The sequence below is a fragment of the Barbus barbus genome, assembly GCF_936440315.1.
Source record: "Barbus barbus genome assembly, chromosome: 12".
Lineage (NCBI taxonomy): Eukaryota > Metazoa > Chordata > Actinopteri > Cypriniformes > Cyprinidae > Barbus > Barbus barbus.
The window spans coordinates 13,547,815-13,571,648 of NC_136740.1; the positions used below are offsets into that span (position 1 = coordinate 13,547,815).

Consider the following 23,834-nt stretch of genomic DNA (forward strand, 5'->3'; position numbering starts at 1 on the left):
GCTGGTTTGATGATCTTTAACCCCCCCACACACACACACACACACACACACACACACCCTGGCGAATATCGAAGTAATAGCAAAACACATGGTTTCAAGTAAGACCACCTGTTGTCCCTATAAATATTTTGCAGCAACGGTTTTACTTTCACTCTTTATAAAGTGGCTGGTTTGATGATCTTTACCCCCCCCCCACCCTGGCGAATATCCAAGTAATAGCAAAACACGTGGTTTCAAGTAAGACCACCTGTTGTCCCTATAAATATTTTGCAGCAACGGTTTTACTTTCACTCTTTATAAAGTGGCTGGTTTGATGATCTTTAACCCCCCCACACACACACACACACACACACACACACACCCTGGCGAATATCGAAGTAATAGCAAAACACATGGTTTCAAGTAAGACCACCTGTTGTCCCTATAAATATTTTGCAGCAACGGTTTTACTTTCACTCTTTATAAAGTGGCTGGTTTGATGATCTTTACCCCCCCCCCCCACCCTGGCGAATATCCAAGTAATAGCAAAACACGTGGTTTCAAGTAAGACCACCTGTTGTCCCTATAAATATTTTGCAGCTGGTTTGATGATCTTTACCCCCCCCCCCCACACACACACACACCCTGGCGAATATCCAAGTGATAGCAAAACATGTGGTTTCAAGTAAGACCACCTGTTGTCCCTATAAATATTTTGCAGCTGGTTTGATGATCTTTACCCCCCCCCCCACCCCCCCCACCCTGGCGAATATCCAAGTAATAGCAAAACACGTGGTTTCAAGTAAGACCACCTGTTGTCCCTATAAATATTTTGCAGCAACGGTTTTACTTTCACTCTTTATAAAGTGGCTGGTTTGATGATCTTTAACCCCCCCCCCCCACACACACACACACACAGGCGAATATCGAAGTAATAGCAAAACACGTGGTTTCAAGTAAGACCACCTGTTGTCCCTATAAATATTTTGCAGCAACGGTTTTACTTTCACTCTTTATAAAGTGGCTGGTTTGATGATCTTTAACCCCCCCCCCCCACACACACACACACACACACACACACACACACCCTGGCGAATATCGAAGTAATAGCAAAACACGTGGTTTCAAGTAAGACCACCTGTTGTCCCTATAAATATTTTGCAGCAACGGTTTTACTTTCACTCTTTATAAAGTGGCTGGTTTGATGATCTTTAACCCCCCCCACACACACACACACACACACACACACACCCTGGCGAATATCCAAGTAATAGCAAAACACGTGGTTTCAAGTAAGACCACCTGTTGTCCCTATAAATATTTTGCAGCTGGTTTGATGATCTTTACCCCACACCCTGGCGAGTATCCAAGTAATAGCAAAACATGTGGTTTAAAGTAAGACCACCTGTTGTCCCTATAAATATTTTGCAGCAACTGTTTTACTTTCACTCTTTATAAAGTGGCTGGTTTGATTATCTTTACCCCCCCCCCCCCACCCTGGCGAATATCCAAGTAATAGCAAAACACGTGGTTTCAAGTAAGACCACTTGTCCCTATAAATATTTTGCAGCAACAGTTTTACTTTCACTCTTTACAAAGGGACTAGGTGAGATGATTTACATGTGCGGCAACTGTATAAAAGCATCCACGGCTTCATCCATTCCATCAGACCATTAACGGACCTAAGCTTAAAGTGTCTGGCATTTCGACGAGGTAAGGCACTGCTTTGGTTATTTTGCCGTTTTATAATGAATTATAAAGAAACTTAATTGATAATGAAAGCAGTGAAGGTTAAGTGCAGTTTTAAACAGAAGTGATTTGCTATAATACGATTTAAATCATTATAGCCTAACTCTATAGCCTTCTTTATTAAATAAACATTTTTATTTACAAATTTATTCTTGTGTAAAATGCATTTTAAAATACTTATGTAAAATGTATTCTTATTATTGCAAGCATTTTATAAAATATAATCCTATTTATTATTTGATTATTTAAATCTCCTGTTTAAAAATAAGAAAATATAGCCTACACGCTATAGTTGTATATAATAGTTATACGTAATATAGTTATGTATATATCCATTTATAATGCACATTTTAAAATTATATTGCATGCTACCTGCTACCATAATGAAGACCCATTTCGAATGTTTAATGCTTTTCTCTTTCTGCTCCCAGTCGCTGTGGTGGCGCATGTTGTTCTTTTAAATACTTTACCAGCACTTCAGAAATAAATATATATGCAAATTACACCGAAGTAGCCTACAATACAGTTCGGGAGTGCTCAAAAAGGGTACACTGCATTTTGAATCGATTTCCTCTCCTAAATTCAGATGTGTATTAAATTACCACATGACCTTGGTGTTTGTCAAAAAACAGAAGGTAATTTGGCACCCCTGTCAACAAGCTTGCCCCCCACCCCTCCCTTTGGCCCCCCTAAATTTATTTTGGGTGAAATGCGCTGTTTGACCGATAAACTAATGTGTGTAATATATATATATATATATGTGGCAGCACTAAAAGAGGGGGGGGGGGGGGGGGGGGATCAACGTTGTATGTACGTTTGAACACACCCAAATACACTCCGACTACGCCACCCCGTAAAAACGGGGAAATAACCAAAATAAGGGACACAGGTTCACAGGCTAAAGTAATCCGAGAGAGGCGTGTGAACAATGTACAAAAAAGACTTTATTCAAATCACCACAAATAGTTAAAACATTCAATGATAATCAGTATCAAAAGTCAGGTCACAATCAGAAGCTCTGTGTACTGAACAAAATAAAGATATCAATTTGAAAATACTCACAACAAAAAGATCTAATAAATAAAAGGACCCCGGGCTTTCCAGTGGCAGGGGCAGGCTAGATGGAGTAAAAACCCTATCTGTGAGTTCGTGTAACACACACACACGCACGCACACACAGTGAGAGGTGAATCCAAACAGCACTGCACTCCACACAACTGCACCACCACCCGTACTCCAAGCTAGCTCGCTAGCCTCCCAACCTTGGGCCGGCAGTGCTTAGAATACACCAAAGCCAATTAAATTCAATACAGTGGACAATTTCCATCAAAGTAAACAGAAACAGTTATAAAGAAACACTATTACAATATCAAACCTAAACTATTAAAACTAAACACAAAATACTAGTAAACAATGACATCAACACCATACAAAATGAAATACATGCAACAGTCCGAAGGCTCACTGGAGCGGGTCCCAGAGTCAGAATTCCCCAACAATAACGTGGAGACACTTGGCAGGGCACAAACGATGACATTAATGATGCCCCAGATGTAAACCAGCCCTTTGATAGTAATAGAGCAACTCGGAACCCTTAAGGTACTTGGCAATTAAGCAACAAACAGAAGCCCAGCTAAAGCTCGGGGCTGGACACCAATTAACATTCAAATACAAAAACGAAAAGAAAACCACAGTACAAAAAAACAGCAGCGCATCCTCCTTTAACGGCAGGTATAAACTTCCGCCTTCAAGAAACGCGACGAGAGAGAGAGACAGCTCAGTGCACTAAGAAAGAAGAATTATTAAATTATTTTAAGAATTAAATACTTGTCTTGTGAAGAAGAAGCAGATTGATTACGCTTACCCAAAGCAATTCCTCGTGCCACACGAAGTGTATAGTCGCTCACAGCTCATAATAAATTAACATGCAGGGAGACTTTTCACTGATTTCACGGCTAAAAGTTAAACAGATCATTAATCACCCAACGCCAAAACAACAGTAGGTAAAAAGAATCGCGCACATACCTGACATGCAGTGGACAGTCTATGACCCAACCAGACATAAAACACACTGAAAAAAGAGAAAGTCTACATTTAAAATCCACATACTCACATCTATTTAGCCAAACAGCTACAAACCAACAGAAACCACGCACCGTCTACACCAGCGCACTCAGTATGGGCGGTCCCAGTCATGACGCACCCCAGGTGATCTAACTCCAGCCTTAAAATACCATCAGTGCCACTTCCAATAGGCTATGGTGGGTGACAATCATGCACCAATGAGCCAATGAAACTGAACTACGTCACCCACCTTGCCACATATTTATATATATATATATATATATATATATATATATATATATATATATATATATATATATATATATATATATATATAAGAAAAACAATCACCAGCTGCTAAATTCAAATCTGCGTTCGCTGGCTGGCACAGAGAGATGGGTATAAACGGAGGTCGGAGCCAGCGGTGCCAGCCGCAGGTGGGTGGGACTTAAGCTGCAAGCTGTACAAACTAACAGAAGATTTTGATTGGTTTGCTTAATTTGTAAGTTGTATTATCGGTTCACACTCGTGGTGGCGGTAGTGTGCAAATCTTTTGCGATCCGTCAAATAAACGAAGAAGATTACTTTAAGCGGTGGCACTGGCAAGGTGGAGGAGTGGAAGAGGTAAGCGTACTTTTTTTTGTTTTGTTTTGTTTTGTAAAAAGTATTGCAAGCTGTGAAAAGTGCATTTTCTTGGTGGCTTTTGTACAACGTTTTCTTAATACAACACACAGCTTACACTCTGTAATGTGCCTGACTGACAATATCTTTGTTTATTTCTACATACAACAAAATGGCTCTCCCACGTTATGGATACCGAAGACCATAAGCAGGTAATGTAATTACATGGCATTGTAATTTTGGTAACACTTTCTATAAAGCCCGTATTTATAATCCATTATAACGGTATTTTTAAGGCATTATAATGAATGCATAATACATTATTTAAAAAAAACAACAACCTTATAATATGTTAAATCATCTTGTGAATATAAGAACAGTTTTAAATGATTAGTTTAGTATTAGTATTATAATATTTAGTTATTAGTGGTTATAGCTTTTAAGAGTATGATAATTTATAACACACAGTGAACAGATTGCATCCACTTAAGTTACAATGGATCATATTTCTCATAGTTATAATGTATTATAAGTGTCATATCTTGCCACCTTTCTTATGCTATACTTTACCTAAAGCCATCAATGACCACTTATAAGTATAGTAATAATAATAGTCTTTTTTTTTTTCTCAAAAAGCCATAAGATCAGATATCAGATCAGATTGCTTTTAACTATTTCTATTTTAATATCAGTTTGATTATTTTGATGGTACCTTTTAGACAGCTGTTTAGTAACTCTGCAACTACATGTCAACTAGCAGTCATTGGAGTATAGTAGTATGTTGTCTGCTAAATATATGCTAACACTTTATTTTGATGGTTCCCCAACAGACAAACTGACTATCTAAACAACTTTATGAGTCCGTCAACATTCTACCAACCCTAACTTTAACCTAAACCTTAACCTACTAATACTAGTTGACATGAGAGTTGCAAAGTTGCTTCTAGTCAATAGACAAAGGGGACATCAAAATAAAATGTAACCTAACATATAACATTGCTTTTTTTTTTTCAGTTGAAATTATTAACTAGCTCACATAAAAATTAATATTAGCCTCACAGGGAACAAATAACACTTCACACCTGACCACTTACAAGATGTACTGTAGTTATCAGTGTAAAAGTAGATTTAATATGGTGTTCATTGTGTTATAAATAATTATAATCTTAAAAATTATATGTACAAATGTGTAAGCATTATAATGTATTAAAATTGACAATATAACATATTATAAGGTTGTTTATAATGCATTATGCATTCATTATAATGCCTTAAGAATACCCTTATAATGTATTATAAATATGGGCTTCATAGAAAGTGTTACCGTAATTAATTTTTTTTCATTTTGGACTGCACTGATTTATAAAGTGTAAATGTCTTAAACATTTGTAAATAGATAGCTGTTTTTATACAGTCTATGATCGATATACTGTACAAAGTGAACAGTTGGATCAACTTTAAAAACTTTTTTTTTAAATACTTCAATTGGTAACACCTAAAAAAAAATGCTTGTTTTTTTTTCAACTTATTACAAATAAAGGTAATAAATTAAAATTAATAACTAAAAAAAAGTTGATCCAAGTGTTCACTTTTTACAGTGTAATTTTCTAAATAATAAGGTACATTTTCAAAAGTATTAGAACACATCTCCTAACCTCCTAATCCACAATGTAATATATTTAAAACATAGTTTAAATAACCTTTTTTTTTTTTATACTAATAATAATCAATAATCAGGTTTGTGTAAATTAATGGTGAATAAACTATCATTTTATATAGTGGTTTTTAATAGGAATACTTCATATAAAAATAGTAATAAAGACTAATTTTCTTGGCCTAATGTCGTCACTTAAAATTTCTGGACACCATTAACTTGCATAGCATTGACCTACAGAGCTGAGAAATTATTCTTGAAATGTTTGTACATGTTCAACAAGAGAATAAAGTCATGCATATCTTGGATGGCAGGGGAGAATGTTTTAAATTCGGTTTAACCCTATTGCTCATTGTGCTTCTTGTGTACCCACCAGGTTATGTTAGGAAGGACAAGCGAGGCGAGCTCCGTGGAATTTACTCAGAAGCAATGCATCTGGGATTGTGCAGTGTCCACTGCATGCAAGTCTATTGTGCTGAATGAATAATTGTACATCATTTGAGTCATCAAAAATAAAATAATTTACCCACCCTGAGATTTCAACATTGATTTGTGTAACATGTTCTGAAGAACATTAGTCTGTCATGTGTTGTAATTTGATTTAAAAAAAATATGAAAAATAAAAATGTGCAGTACAGGTAAATGGTAACTACATTTTCTTAAAAGCTTATTTTGTAGTTCCATTATCCTCTCTGCTTATCCAATAAATTGTCAGTAGGATTACTGGTTAAAAATAAAATCTCTTCCACAGTTTTCTCTTCCATGTGACACTTTGATTTAGCTATTCTACTACTAAATTTTCTCAGATGTTTTCCGATTTCAAACTTTAATAATTCCCAATTACATTTAAACAATCCTTCACGTTTGGCTTTAACCCAATAATAATTAATTAGTTTTTCCATTTCCTGTTTAACTTCACTTAATTTTAGCAGAGAACTATTAATTTTCCAGTATGAGTGCTGCCTGTTACAGTTTGCATTTGGATAAATATTAATTTTAATCGAAATAGCTTTATGGTCAGTTAATGGAGTTGCCATTACATCAACTTGAATATTCTTATCAAAATGATTAGAAACAAGCCAAAAATCTATCCTGGAAGATCTAGAGCCATCCTTATTACTCCAAGTATACATAATATCATTTAAACTGTTTTCTCTCCATATATCAATAAGATCAAACCGGCTCATAAACTGCTTTAAATTAGAGTTTAAATTTGAGGGTCGTCCTGGTGGCCATCTATCTATAGATTCATTCAAAACAACAATGATCTATTAACTAATTTAATTTTGGTGATTTCACAGCAGCCTATAGAGAATGAGTAGTTACGTCACATTCTTTCCACTCCGCGTTGCATTTCGGGAAGGCGCCGCCATATTAGCAGGATACGCTGTCCGTTTCCATGGTTACTTCTCATTCTTTATAGGGATAACTGCTTATCTTTTGTTTTGTTTTTGCCTTTAAGTTAAACAATTATTCATTCTTCATTGTATCGTTTGCAGAGAAGAGAAGCTGATTTATCCCAGCGTATGATAATTAGATTTTTTTTCCTCTTAGGTTTTGTATAATTTCATTTACTGTGTTGATCTGATTACCGTGTAAACCGTGTCACCCGCTGGACGCTCGCTGCTGCTTCAGCCGTCATATTAAATTATCCAAATAAAAGTGTGTTCAACAAGCTGACAGAAGTGGATCCATTTCTTTGTTGGAAACTTTTAAATGACAAAGTATAATTGTTGTCATTATACATATTAATTTTTCCATGGCCATGGAGGAGAATCAGAGATTGTGGGTCACATTCAGCGAGTCACAAACTCGCTGTATTTTTATATTTGTCAACAAATGACAAGCAAAATCTAATCCATAGGCGCTTGTGAACAGTTTTATAGCATTTTAAAGTGCTAGTTTAATGAGATGGTCCTCACTGCAGAACAGAAGATCCAGGGGGCGTGGTTGGATCTAGATTACACTCCTCCCACCTTACATAGACCTAAAGCTACCATCTCCACCCCCTAGATGTGGATCTAACCCCGCCCCCTGGATCTTTGTTCTGCAGTGAGTCTGCAGAACAAAGATCTGTAAAAAAACTGTTTTTTTATGACTAATAATAATAACCATTATTGATAACTGAGCACCAATACAAATCCAGCACTAAATCAGCATATTAGAATGATTTCTGAAGGACCATGCACTGAAGACTGCAGTAATGATGCTGAAAATTCACAGGTATTAATTACAATTTAAAATATATTCAAATAGAAAATAGTTATTTCACATTGTAATTGTCCTCTGTTGTGTGTGCCATGTGTTTCCGCCTCAGGTTTCCATATTTGGTTTGTTTCCTGTCCTGGTTTAGTGTTAAAATTAGTTAATTCTTGTCCAGCGTGTTTGTCTCTTTATCCTGTGTATTTATAGTCCTGTCTGTTCAGATTGATTTTGTCTGGTCTACTCGTTACTCCCCGGTGTTCCTGTCTGCGTCAGCCTTGCCTTGCTTGGATTTGATTAACGGAAAGGTTAACTTTGAATAAGACTGTTATTTGAATTTACATCCTCGTCTGCGTGTTCCTGTGTTCTCCTCGTGTGTGTTCCGTGACGGTAATATTTCATAATTACTTTTTTTACTTTATTTTTGATCAAATAAATGCATGCAGCCTTGTACTTAAACATTAATATTGCTAGCCTACCACTAATTACCACGCAGCAATCTCCAACATAAAAATATAATAGCAGTTAAAATTACTAAAGTTTAAATTAAGTAATTAAGTTCAAATTCGTTAATTACAGACCTCTGGACCGTTTCTCCTCTGATAACATAAGTGTTCGCCAGTCCAACACTGATCTAAGGAGCAATAAAAACACCAAACTTTAAGTTATCGAGTGTTACGATCTAAATTAGTCTAGGAAAGACCGCAACAGAAATAAATGGTTGGTGGTGTGACACCGTGCGACGGCAGAGAAAACGCTGTCTCCAGTCCCAGAAAAAAAAGCTACAATAACCCAAACCACAGGAAAAAGAGAAGTTTTTATTTACAATCTAAAGAAATAATAAAAGGGTATTAACTTCAGAAGGGGGCAAGGCCAAATTAACAAACAAAGAAACTAACTATTATAACCCAACTGATTAAACTTCAAAGAAAAGAAAACAAAATACAGCAGATTAAACTATCTCCCTAAACTAACATAAACAGGAGAAAATAGATAATACAAAACCAAAATGGCACCCACCTTCCTACTAAACCCAAAAACAAAAGACATAAATAAAAGCTTAATATTTACAAAGAGCAACTTAAAAGGAAGTTAACACTCACTTCTCTTCAGATCAAGTCTCAGTCTTAGCTGTAATCAATGAGACAAAAGACAGAAACTCTACTTCAACAGTCTCAACACAATTGAGATAAAGGTACACCAAATCACCAAACTAAAACTACACGCTGAAATCTGGAGATTAAGGACGAGATCTCAGCCGGCGCACACCATCCAGCCATCACCAACTGCTGGTCTGAGGGTAGCTGTAGTTTAAAAAGTCTCTCTCCTCTCCAATCACCCAGTCACGGCAGAACTCTTAATTAACATCAAGTGGGGATACAGGTACTGCAGGGAGAGAGAGAGACAGAGAAAGAGAAAACAAGTCACAGAATTCACACATCAATAGAGCCTTACGGCTCTGGACGTAACATCGAGTACACAACATAATAAGAAATTCATTTAGTAGAACAGTGTGATAACACGGTGTGACATACCTTCAAGAAGTTTTTGAGGATAACAGCGTACAGTCTGTATCTGCCTCAATCGTTTTGACATCTTCTTCTTCTACTAAAGTTTATTGGTGCTTGACAAACTACTTTTTGGTGCATTACTGCCACCAGAGTGTGGACCAGAATGTCATGTATATGCATTGTTTTAAAAAAAAACATATCCTTCCACTTAAATTGGTTTCTCTAAGATATTGAAACAATATATTATAACACATATATTTTGACTGCAAAATATCTTTGACGTCTTCTGTTATGAACTCCAGAAAAAAACATGCGCTTGTTTCCACGGACGCGGCCAGTATCTGCTCTGCCACAGTAGTTCCCGCCCACTGAAACCGGGTTCGGGCTGGATCTGTGTTACAGCACTGAAACGGATGTGACTGTAACGCGAACTTGCCAGTTTGAAAATGGATCTGACACAGAGTCAGCTGCTGTCTGGGAGGTCTCCCTCCTTTTTAGCCCGGAGGACACGACATCTGTGATTTCCAACAAGAATGTCAAATTTGGACTCGTCTGACCATAGAACACTTTTCCACTTTGAAACAGTCCATTTTAAATGAGCCTTGGCCCACAGGACATAAAGGCGCTTCTGGACCATGTTCACATATGGCTTCCTTTTTGCATGATAGATCTTTAATTGGCATCTGCAGATGGTACGGCGGATTGTGTTTGCCTACAGTGGTTTCTGGAAGTATTCCTGGGCCCATTTAGTAATGTCAATGACAGAATCGTGCCGATGAGTGATGCAGTGTCGTCCGAGGGCCTGAAGATCACGGGCATCCAACAAAGGTCTTCGGCCTTGTCCCTAACACACAGAGATTTCTCCAGTTTCTCTGAAACTTTTGATGATGATATGTACTGTAGATGATGAGATTTGCAAAGCCTTTGCAATTTGACATTGAGGAACGTTGTTTTAAAAGTATTCCACAATCTTTTTACTCTTTCACAGATTTTAGAGTCTCAACCCATCTTACTCCCTTTTATAGCTAATCTTGTTACAGACCTGATGTCAATTAACTTAATTAGTTGCTAGATGTTCTCCCAGCTGAATCTTTTCAATATTTCTTGCTTTTTCATCCCTTTGTTTCCCCCGTGGCAACTATTTTGAGACCTGTAGCAGGCATCAAATTTGAAATGAGCTCATTTAGTGGATAAAAGTGTAAAATCTCTCCGTTTAAACATTTATGTTCTCTATGTTCTATTGTGAATAAAATATCGGCTCATGTGATTTGAACAGCCCGATCTCACGGCAATTCGTACATATTTTACGAGGTGGCTAATTTGTACGAATTCGTACGACCTCACTCGTACAAATTCATACGATTTTTGCTTAATCGTACGTATTTTACGAGTTGCCAATTCGTATGAATTTGTACGAATGACCTACACCTAACCCCGCCCCTAAACCTACCCGTCACTGGGGTTTAGACAAATCGTACTGAATCGTACGAGTGAGGTCGTATGAATTCGTACGAATTAGCCACCTCGTAAAATACGTACGAATTGCCGTGAGATAGCGTTGGATTTGAAAGTCTATTAGTTTTCATTTTATTCAAATTTAAAAAACGTCCCAACATTTCCGGAATTTGCGTTGTATATCGCACACCTCTATGACAAACTGACGAATGACAAAATCATTTTGTCTAAGAGGTAAATCCAGCCATTCTGTTTATTAACAGCAAGTATAGAAACAGGACAAGACACTAGAGAACAGCCAACGAAACCAGAACAAAGCACATATGCAAACTACTACTACTATGAAAAGACAAGACCTGACCAGGAACAAGGGAAACACAGAGCATTAAATACATAAAGAATAATATGACTAACAAAAAACAGTTGAGAACAATAAGGCAGTGGGGAAAAGGAAACAGGAACACAAACTCAAGACAGAACTAACAAAGAATCACAAAACAAAAGCACAATTTGTGACCGAATGTTACCATTATGTGCTGATACTAAGAAAAAGGCACTCTTGTGGGATATTGCTAATTAATCCTTTACCAATTTCCTTACCTAGACCAGTTATACAACTTTTTGTTTTGCTTTGTTTCTTAGAATTTGTTTTTGAGTTGTGAATTTAAATGAAATAAAATCATATTACTTACAATAACTCCTAAATGTTTAGCTAAAGTCAACAGCACTGTTTAATGACACACAATATCATTCATTTTCTTTATTTTTGTGTTTCAGTATGACAGCTGAAATAAATGCTCCAATTATCTGAGTAAGTGTTTTAAAATCTAGTATCTGCTCACAAAATATTGCTGTTTTTTATATTTGTTTATGATTATTTTTCTTATTCTATATCTTCACACTGTATCTTCACAGTGTTGAGGATTTGCAGTCTGTGGAGGCAGTTGTTGGGCCCCTAAATAAGGGAATTGTTTCTATCTCCAACATCTGCATGTCTCTCTTGGATACACAAGTTGATTCCACCACTGACACATGCTCCAATTATGAACAAATCAGAGGACATATTGAGCACGCTGAGCGATACCTGAAAAAATCAGAGACAACAATAAAAAAAAAACTGGGATATTTGGATGAATGGATGGAGCGACTTATTATAGAAAAGGGAAATGTTGAGCGGCAGAAGAAGGAAAAATGTATGGCCAAAGATAAATTACATATTGAGAAGAAATCAGCTAAAAAATCATTAAAGTCTTCTGAAGCGGCATTGAAGCAGGCCCAAAAAAATGTAGAATTAATAAAACATACATTAAGAAAAGAGAAAGGCAGGCAGGAGACAGGTGAATGGGTAGCAGCTGCAGGACTAGGTGTTACCCTGATACCAATTGCTGGATGGATTGCAGGTGAGAAATTCTGTTCACTTCTGATCACTACTACAATCCCTACCATTTATCATCATCCTAAAGAGCACACCTGATCATCTATTGTGGCTGATGTGATTTCTTGCTTTCCTTTAGGTCCAGTAATTTTCAATAGTGGACTAAATACAATAGTGGATGCTTCAAAGGCTATCAGGATTGCTGAAGGTGAGCTTAAAGAAAATGAGTGTCAGGTGAATGAGAACAGCATGAAAGTGTCTAATTACCGATCCAGGATCTCTAGGATACAGACTGAGATTGAAGAGACTCATAAATTGCTGAACAAAATTCAGAGTGAGACTGAAGAAGTGAAGCAGCATCTAGAGGGCACAGCTGCATTTCAAGAAGTGGTCAGAAGAGCTGTAAATCTACTGAGTGTTCTTAGTGGAAGAGTCTCTGTACTGGAGAGACAAACTCAATATTTCATCTTCTGGCAGCCTGTTGTAAATGCTATGGAAGATGTGGTGAAGGCGGCAGGAAATATCGCAGAGAATCAGTTCCTTTACAGTCAAGGTGTATTTGGCCTCATAAATACTTTGAGGGAGAATATTGGAGGAGTGCTTGCTTTATGCAACTCCCCCAGTAATTCTGAATATGATTGCTATTACTGAACTAACTGAAGAAATAAATGTTTAGTTGTTCACCATTTTAATGTGTATTTTATTTTTAACAAATACATTTCTACAATAAATAAAAAGTGAATATGGGGAAATGTGGTATTATTTGTAGTTTGGTCATTTGTAGTTTAAAGTTTGTGACAAATTGTTTTCAAATGTGCTTTTGTAATGTTGCTGTAACTGTAAGTTGAACTTTGTTTGCTGCAACCATAATTACGTTTATCATCTTTTAGTTTTCAAGAGTGTGTAATTTTTGTCTTGAACATGAAAATGACAATGAAGTCTAGAAAAATTCAGAAAAAAAACTGCAAGATTATGATTTAACAAAACTTTATGACAGTTTTAACATCATATTTAATCATTTAATCATTATGCAATTATTATATTCAAAGTAGTATTATTAGTATTAGTAAATAATAATAATAATCATAATAATTTCACGATTATTTCAAGTAAATGTTATTTTCATGGCAGGCAGATTTTTACCAAGGCAGTTACGAGGAGTAATAAAAGTGACCAGCAGATGGAGACAGATATTACCGTTTTTACAAGGAACAAAACGTTTTTAAAATTTCAGTAGGTGATGTTTTAACATTCAATATTAGTTTAACCAGTGTTACAGTGAAATAATTTAAAACAGCACAATGTATTATACATGGCATAACGTAAAAATGTATTAGTAGTAAGAATAACATTGTTGAACAAAATGACACTAAACAACAGGTTTGAAAAAGGCACTTATAATACCTCTTTGGGTTGGATCATCATTTAGGAAATACACCATAGGTGCTACCCATCAAAAAGATCAAATAAATAAAGGTAAGATGAATTACCCACCCTTACACAAAGACTTTTTTTTCCGTATATATTAACAATCAATATATTAAATTATTTATTATATATTGAAATTATGCAGAATAATATACTGTTACTATGTTCCAAAATATTGAAAAATTCATAAGGAATTGCCGCTTTTCATATATTGAAAAATACGTGAAAAAATATGATGTATTAATATATCATTAATATATATTAATAAACTGTACTATATAAAATATATGTTATTTTATATTCAGTAATATGCGTCATATGTAATAAAATATGGTATTTTGTGTGTGTGTATTGTGACGAGTTGGCTGCCTCCCCCCTTTCTATCATCACCACCCCGTCCCGTATTCGCCGCCCTTCACCAGGCTCCCGACGGGAGTGGGTGTGTGTGAGAGAGGAGGGGCGCTGAAACAGCCAGGGCTGGCGGCGTGTGATGAGGAGCACCTGATGTGAATAGAGCCTCATCTAGGGTGACCACCTGCTAATAAGCCCAAGGGGGGACAAGAGGTATGTTTCTGAGGGACAATGTGGGACCCTGCCTGGCGCAGCGGTGCCCCCACCCCACGGGCAGACTCACTGATAGTGGTTTACCCATTTCTAGCACATACCACCTTACATGGTATATTAATAATGCCCTATTCCCCTAAACATGTGTAATTGCTGATGTATGCTCATGAATAGGCCAACCAATGTGTTTTTCTAAATAAAGATTCATAATATTTTGAACAATCAATGAATTGACAGATGCACTTCCACTTACGATTTACTTTAGCTATTTAATTTTATTTATTTTTCATTACAATTTATTCACTTTAAATAAATTATAATATAAAATTATAGGATTAACAGGAATTGTAGTTGCTCAACACCACAGGAACAGTAAAAAAAAAAAAAAAAAAAAAAGTCTTAACTCCAGAGGTTCACGGAACGAGAAGGGGGAGGAAGGATGGTGAACTTGCATGTTAGTAAAGGCAGGCGCAGGGGAAAAAAAATTGTTCAGTGTTCTGGGGACACCTTTAGGACTTTGGGGACACCTTTAGGACTCAAACCTTTTCACCAGCATCTGAATCAAATAAGGAAGAAAGATAAGAGACAGAATTAAAGCAACATTAATTTTTATGATAAGCTTCCAAATGGTTTTCCAGTATAGACAGATGAGTGTAAACCCATCACCATCACAAGGTGACAACAATACAAAAAGGTGCCAAGATACAATCCTATGCAAAACAATGACATATTTTGACCTAAAAGGCTACCGTTTCCTAAAAGTGACACATTTGCACCCCTGTAGACAGTCCACCAATGTTCAAAATCAATCAAACTTAATCTTAGACAAATGGGGTCTTACATAACTAGGTTTCTTACCTTCAGGTTTCTTCTTGAACTTGTATTTCTTGTTGGATCGTACAGCATTGAGGAGAACCTTCTCTTTCACTACATAAGTGTAGAAGTCCTTGCAACTGAATGTGAAGTTGCTCTTCACCTGGATTTCTGACTTGATGAGGTTTACCGAACATCTGTTCCTTGTGTCCGTCCAGCATCCTGTCATCAGTGAAAAGACCCTCTCCACTGAAGCATTGGTGATTGGTACACTCAAAAGGAAAGAAGCTAATGCTGTCATGTTTGGTGTGTGTGTGCGCTTGAGTAAGGTGGCCCACTTCTCCACGACTGTAGCTCCAGACTGCACGATGGCCTGTTGGTGTGGCAGAACGACACAATACTCATCATATAGCGCATCCATGTCCAACTTCTTGCTTAGCTGCAAGACCTCTACAGCTTCACAGAGATGGGAGAAGTTGAATGGGCTCTTCTTTAGTGCCAGGCTAGCCACTTTCTTCTGGTAGTTGGAGTCTGAGAAGTCATAGCGCTGCTCCAGGTAGGTGAGAGAGGACTGGTAGAAGTTGCACATGTCCTCTCTGAGCACAGCTGCCTGTCTGTCTGGAAACTGCTGGAGGAGTACACCCGTCTGGGCCCCAAAGAAACCATCACTCTGTCGTTGCTGTAGCTTGGTTTTTAGGGTGAACATCATATCGTAGAGCTCACAGACAGTCCCATCTTCTCGCTCCAGCACCAGCACAGTGTCGTGGAAAATCTTCAGCGCATTGCTGAGGAAGGACAGGTAAACCTAAAAGAAGTAATGAGAGTCAATGATCCTGTGTGCTGGCACTGTTTGCATTATCATCATTTCACTAATCCCTGTTTCATGTAATAATATTTAGATGAAAAAAAAAGTTGAGTGCAATTAAAATGTATTACCTGTAGATCAAGGGGGTTGCCCTCACCATCCTGGTCATCCTTGAACAGCTGCCATAGTGACTTTGGGCACTGGTCCTCTCCCAATGAGAGAAAGTAGGTCTTGATAGGAGCCCAGCTGTCATGAAGCCTCTTAACTGCAGGCCACAAGCTCAGCCATCTTGTGGGCCCATGTCTAAGCAGGGATTGGTACTCTATCTCCACAAAGGTGTGAATTGACTTAAGTTCCTCAATGCGTTTGGCAGATGAGGAGAAGTGGCTAAATGTCTTGTTGACGACATTTTCGATGTCGATATTTAGCCGATCTCCTGCGTGTTTTGCACTGTTGTGAACGATGTGGGCCACACAGTTTGCCTTCAAAATGCAATTGTTGTTCTCTTTCAGTTTCTGGAAGACAGAGTTGTATCTCCCGTAATTCAAACTAGCATTGTCAGCGGAATACGCAGATATCATATCTAGTCCCAGTTCGTTTTCCTCCAGCTTGGTGACTATCTGGTTGTGGATCGCGGCAGATGTTTCATCACTGTCATCATAGAAATCAAGGACCTTCGTCTGTACTCCCAAGTCTGGCGTCCAGTAACGCACTGACAGTGGGAAGAGCTTGGTGGTCCCATGATTGGAGGCATCTGAAGCCACTGAGAAGAATGGCGTGTGGGCTGTGGAGACACACACACAGATGGGATGAACTTAAAAGAGATTCTCTAAAAACAGATTATTATAAAAAAAATACAAGATACTGCTTTACTGTTTTGATCATTATTGATTTTATATAAATATTATCTATAGAAATATTTATACCTTTTCAAAAGTTATAGTTGCTTTTGTTTGTTTAGTTTGGGAGATAACGAATAGTGAAATGATCATGCTCACAATCATGTAAGGATACACAAAGCCTGGTTTCACGAAGGCACGGATGAGCAGCATTATGTTAGATAACGTTAGCTACTGATGCAATTTCAGTGAACTGAAGGAAAAGTTTACTTTTAACATACCAGTAGAAGATGATTAGCTAACATTAGCTAGCTAACGTTAGACAAATAGCTAACACACAACAATGTTACATCCATGAACATAACTTTAACTTTACCTTTGGTTGTTGCCTCTCGTTGCTCATTCAGTGGTCTTCTGAGGACTTTCAAGCAATCTTCGACGGAGGCAGGAGCAAGCACATCCGTGACAATGGCGTCTGCCTTCGTCCGACCACAGGTCATCCTCTTGGCAATGTCCGACTCCGGATAAATCGTTGGGGCTAGCTTTGTGCCACAATCTCCTGCTCGATATGATGTAGCGTGTTGGACAGTGTGATACACACTCGTCACCTCTGCAGCAGTCACTTTGTCAGCTAGAAAGTCGTTTTTAGGTCGGAGAAAAGCATCCATAGATTTGGATGTCTCTTTCTGTTGGACACGTTTCTTGTGAGTCTCCGTGAGTCTGTGTCGTTTGACATCATATTCCCCTCCATGTCCGATTGAGAAGGACGTTTTGCAAAGGTCACAAAAAGCCCTCTCGCTATCCCCCTCAACACCTTTCAGCCACAAATATTCATTTTCCCAGTCTTTCTTGTATCCACACCTTCTCTTTTTAATTGATGATGGCGGTGCCTCAGACTCAGTCTCTTTCTCCATTTTTCGAATTGGAAAGCGCGCATCTAAAAGTTCCTTCCCAGCGTGTCTGGTATGCACGTGCGTGCGCTGTCATGACAACAACCTAGTCAGCAGTTCAACTGAGGGGTGGGTGTGGCAACAGTAGCGTGCTGAACTGTCAAGTAATGTTCGTTTGGCTGCCTGGCGCTCGAGGATATAGAGCGATCAACTTTTCTTTTTGAGCAAGCATTGATTATGCGTGACACGGTCTCAATTTGCGGGACGCATGAATTGGGCTTCAAACGCTGTGCGCGCACGCGCTACGCGGGACGGGTGGTCACCCTAGCCTCATCACCGCCGCCGTTTATATGCCGAGCGCGCCTCTCCTCGGGAGACCGGTCTCTTCCCCCGTGCATGCACGCTGGTGTCCTCGTGGGTCCAGGAAGGGAGCGTTGAGGGATTTCCTGCCGCCGCCAGAGACGCGAGCCGCCGGACCCGCAGTCCAGATGACGCCGCACTCGTGATACGGCCGACGGGCCAGGATGCCGGGCCGTAGAGTCCCCCAGAAGTGCCGCGGCCAGCTGAGGACGAAGCCGCCGGCCCCTCGCGCCCCAGACCATATAATATGTATATTTGTATTTATACATATTACATAAAGTACTCAATCAATTAAGTTATAAATGTCAAATCTCATTTTTCACCCACCATGTTGCCATGACTTTAACAATACATCCAATTACCCAAAAAAATCCAAAAGTTTTAATGTTTGTTTTTAGTAAATATTTCAGGCATTTTTCTTATATACCATCACACATATGTTCATAGCAAATGTGTAACTATGCAAACAATAAAGTGAGATAGTATGTGTTCAGCTTCATGTAAACCCAAGCATTAACTATTATAATTGAGTGTTTCAATAAAGCTATTGTAAATCTGCAGTGCAGTTATTGTCTTCATTTGTATCATTTGCATGTATAAATATAAATATATAGCCATACTTGGTACACTATAGTTTCCCACATGGAAATTTATTATTTAATATATTGCATCATAATTTCCAGTATTATATATTTCCACATAATTTTGTTTTGTAAAGGCAGATATATATACAGCGCCCTCCACTAATATTGGCACCCTTGGTAAATATGAGCAAAGGCGGCTATGAAAATATTTGTCCATTGTTTATAGTTTTAATCTTTCATTCAAAAAAATCACAAACCTTTAACCTATCATTGAAGTAAAGCAGTTGAAAGTGCAGGGAAAATGTCATTTGTAATAAATGCTTTCTCTAATTCATGTTGGCAACAATTATTGGCACACAATTATTGCAACGTCCTTTTCCCAGATGTAAGATCCACACATTTGGCCCGAAGAAGGTATCCAATGGTGGCTGAAGGTTTCCTGCGTTTTTGGTCTTTTCAGTGTGCAAAGTTTTTTTATTTAAATTCAACTCTAATCTGACTCCTTTTTATTATGTAATCTGACTCCATTTTATTATGACCTCGTATTTAGGTTGAAATGCAAATTGATTGTTTGTCTATTTCTAATTAGTATTCTTCTGATATTTGATTATTCTAGTTAACTCTTGACTTTATCTTTACTCGATAATTCGGGTGCTTATGTCGCTAACAAGGATACAAAGTAATCTAGTATAGAGAAGTATAGAGACACACCACACACTACGGGCTTCTGGCTATAGAATCGCCCCGATCCTTTTGCAACATTTCCTTAAGTACTTCAGACCAAGACCAACACCCCCCGAGATGGAGACAGGAACTAACAATTGGAATTTGCATTGATCGAGTTAACACCTTTTGGGACAAAAGGTAATTTTGCATGAAAACCACTGGGAACTGACCAGCCTCTACAGTGTGCAAAATATCTCTGAACTCTTAGGATCTGTATTACCTTTTCTGAGAAAAGGCCATCATGCAAACTCTCAGTTTCTACCTTACAACAGAGCACGAAAGAATGTGTAAATGAGTGACAGTAAAGGAATAAGATGAAGAGAAACAGACAGAGAAAGGCAGAATTTTGTGTGTAAGTTTAACAGAATAAGAGGAAAACAGCATTAGAAAAAGCTGTGTTCTTCAATAGCAAGCTATATTAATATTAATTATTTTAAATATGATTACATGCTGACAGTATTGTTGTAAGCAATTTAAAGGCATCTTCACACCGAGGATGAGTCTATACCACAGCTATTTAACATTTAATGACAGGAACAATATCATTGGAATATCTTTGAGTCTTTCAGAACTAATTTTTCCAGCTGATGAACATTAAATACATTGACAGCCAATCAGAATCCACCAGACTTTAAAGAGCTTGAGCATTTAATTGGCAGACAACAATCGCAGCGCGCAGTTATAATAAACAGAACATTATTGTCTGTTGGTGTGGATGCTAAAATAGTTATCATTACAGTTCTTGTTGTTGCTGTGAACAGCTTTAAGTGGTCTGATTTGGCCAAATTAACTAAAGATCTGATTTGTCACGCGACAAGTTAAATTAGCATTTCCAGACTCTTGTTTCTTAGACAGACGTGTTCAATAAAACTCAACATAAAATGACTGCATGAGAGTTGAGGCAATGGCCAATGACAGCAGCAGGAGTAAAAGTGGTAGAATTTTGTATGAGTACGCTTGTACAATATCATTTGAATTTGCTGACTTGGTAAACTGTATGAATTATTACTACTTCTACATTACACTTTGTTTAGGGTTCTTCCTGATGGGTATGCTAACTAAAGTGAAACAAACATCAAATGCTGTGCAAAAGTAACTGCAGTACAGTTTAGTCAAGGTTCTCAGACCAACACAGACGTACCATTAGAAGTGTTTGCCTTTGCAGCTTTTGGTCTTCTCCGTAAACGCTCAAGATGGCCAAATTCAAATCCCATGATAGGCCTTCCTTTGGTCTTCCCTTCCAGCTGAAATGAAGATAAATATATACATGTTGAGACAGTGTGTTAAAAATGACCAAAATATTTGAGAGGAAGGACTGTAAGGAAAGTTATTATTAACATGTAAAATAAGGATGCGTTCATTAAAGCAAATCAGCTATAGCTAAATGTGTTCAACAAAACCTGTGAAGGGTCGAATCTTTGAAGGACTTGTTCAGCCTCCTTGGCAGCTTCTTCAAGATCAGCATTGGGAGCTTCGAGTTCAAGTTCCCTGTTAATTCCAGCAGCTTTCTGTCAGAATTGGTCAGAGTTTGATTCTGAGATTTAAAAATATGCCATGTTGAACCACAGAAAGAGAGAGAGCAAAATATGTGCAATTGAATTATGTTATATTTATTACTGTTTGGAAAAATAGGAACAGAAAAGCTGAGAGAGGGAGAGAGAGAGAGATGGCATCTTAAAAGAGCATGTGATCTGCCGTAACTGCAAGACAGAAAAAAAATATTGAATTACATCACAAAAACATATTAAAGGCGTGGCAAGCATTGTGGTCAGTGTTGGGGGTAACGCATTACAAGTAACGCGAGTTACGTAATAATATTACTTTTTTCAAGTAACTAGTAAAGTAACGCATTACTTTTTAATTTACAAGAAAATATCTGAGTTACTTTTTCAAAAAAGTAACGCCAGTTACTTTTTGGCAGCGGCTATTTGCACTAAGTGTAAATAGCTATAGATTCTATTTACACTGTTAAAATAGCAAGATTTTCTGCTATTTATACTACTTATTGCAAATAGTGGCAATTATCTGCACCTCAGTATTGTAGTACATTTTTGTCTCCCATTTATTGACTGACAGTGCGCTGTGTGAGCATGCTGTTACTATAGATCTAAATGTGAATTTGCATGAATTCATCCCACTCACAAAAAACAGATTTAGTATTCATCAAAATGAATTAAAACAGTGAAATGCAAACTCAGAATATGACGCAAACTGCAATAATTAAATATGTTAAACAACACAAATGTATCTAATCCCATTTTATAAACCAATGTCTTTGCTGCTGACCTTTGATGATCCAGTTCAACCATACTAATAAGCAAAAATTACTTTAGATAAACTAACAATTGTGCTTCATTGTTTTTTTATTGCCGAAGAGTGTTAAACCTTCTTATCCTGAGTTTTACTTCACAGACGTGAATTTACTTTTCCTTCACAAGATACAGGGCTTTTACATTTGTATTAATGTAATTTCTTGTATTAAAAACAATCAAGCCCTGCTCATATTTAAAAAGTAACGCAAAAGTAACGCAAAAGTAACGTAACACATTACTTTCCATAAAAAGTAACTAAGTAACGCAATTAGTTACTTTTTTAGGGAGTAACGCAATATTGTAATGCATTACTTTTAAAAGTAACTTTCCCCAACACTGATTGTGGTTATGTGGTGGTTTCCCTTCTTTCTGAAGAATCATTCTCAGAGCCTTGTGGGGTTTTGATGCCAGAAAATAGACTTTATTATAACAAGACAATAAAGCCGAGGAATTCTTCTGCAGAACAACCCTCTCGATGTTTTCTGAGTTTCTCTTTATATAGTCTAGTTTCTAGGCGTGTTCAGAACATTTCATACATCTGCATATTTCCTTTTTTGGCAATATTCCTTATACATATGTTCTTTCCCTAGAGAGAAGGGGCTCCTAGACGTGTTTAAGGAAAGAAGCCTTCTTTGTATATGTTTTCCATCAGAAGGGTCTGAACATTCCATCCATGCGAGCCCTTAACACACAGGCATATGCTTATATTGGAAATATAACTTAATACACAAGTGGTTAGATTCACATTAATTATACTTGATTAATTCATATTTTGACTAATAAAAATCTTCTACATATTCCCCCTTTGAGACTTATTAAGTCTCACATTAGCTTATGTTCACCCAGAATGCTACATCATAATTCAGCCTCATCAGTTATATTTCCTAGCAACTAAATAAGTCACCCAGTCTTATCAATGACTAGATTATGCAGCAGCATTCTGGCGGAGCAACAGGACCAAACCTCTCCCCCCACACTTGACTAGGAAGGAGTAAAAGATCCCATCTCCGTAACCCCTTATCTAATATAAAACAATGTTAAAAGCAGGAGCATGTAATTGGTTCAGCACTTGCCTATGGTTGTCATAGTTATGTATAAAAGACAATAGAATTTAACATCAAAACATAAAAGTTGTAACATCACAATAACAGTTGATCTTTAGCTCAGTAGAGGGCCACCCTTGGGCTGAGGCTAGACTAGCACTTACACCCAGGGTATGGTTCATCTTTACACCTCTCCTGTGTCCTCATTGGAGTAACTGGAACTATCATTCAAATTTTTCTCATTTTAAGTTTAGCTTGTTTAGCCATCCGTCATAATATTCATATAGGTTCTTTTCTGTAATCATTTGACTATATTTGGGACTTTTATCACTTCCATTTGCTTAACAGTAGTATTAACGATTAATGTTCTTAATATGGGTAATACACAACAAAATAATAATCCTCCTAGGTACATGGCAACTTCTAAAAACATTCCCAGTTTAGCAAATCATGCTCCCATCAATCTTCCATCTTCACCAGGGTTACTCTTTACGAGTCGTTGCATTGGTCTTTCCCTCGTTGGCAAGGGAGGGTCGTTACTAGCATGCCCTTCATCCCTCACTTCTTGCTGTGTGGGATTGTTGAAGCTGGTCGTCGTATTTTAAAGGTGAGAGATGTGGACCCAGGTATCACTTTCCAACCATTTTGCTGATCAATGCAAGATTCTCCCTCCAGACCATTACTGTACTCACTGGTTCTTAATGGTGGAGCAAACCATTTCCTGGTTTTGATAGAACTGCTGTAATCTGTAAATAGAAACCTTCACACTTTTTGTTAGTGATTTAATATTCAGAAAGACAATATTTTACCCTTTTGAGACAGAATCGGCTCCATTATGATATGCTGAAAAGTGAAAGTGG

General features: G+C 37.5%; 1 protein-coding gene across 1 annotated transcript; it reads left to right on the top strand.

Annotated features, from left to right (window-relative positions):
- The first annotated feature begins 1,588 nt into the window (after nt 1-1,588).
- LOC306877765 (uncharacterized protein) lies at nt 1,589-13,358 on the top strand. Its single transcript, XM_079429714.1, has 4 exons — nt 1,589-1,692; nt 12,013-12,046; nt 12,151-12,635; nt 12,750-13,358. Exons 2-4 carry the CDS (start codon nt 12,030-12,032, stop codon nt 13,259-13,261), a joined length of 1,014 nt encoding a protein of 337 aa, XP_079285840.1. The 5' UTR covers nt 1,589-1,692; nt 12,013-12,029; the 3' UTR covers nt 13,262-13,358.
- The last annotated feature ends 10,476 nt before the right edge of the window (nt 13,359-23,834 follow it).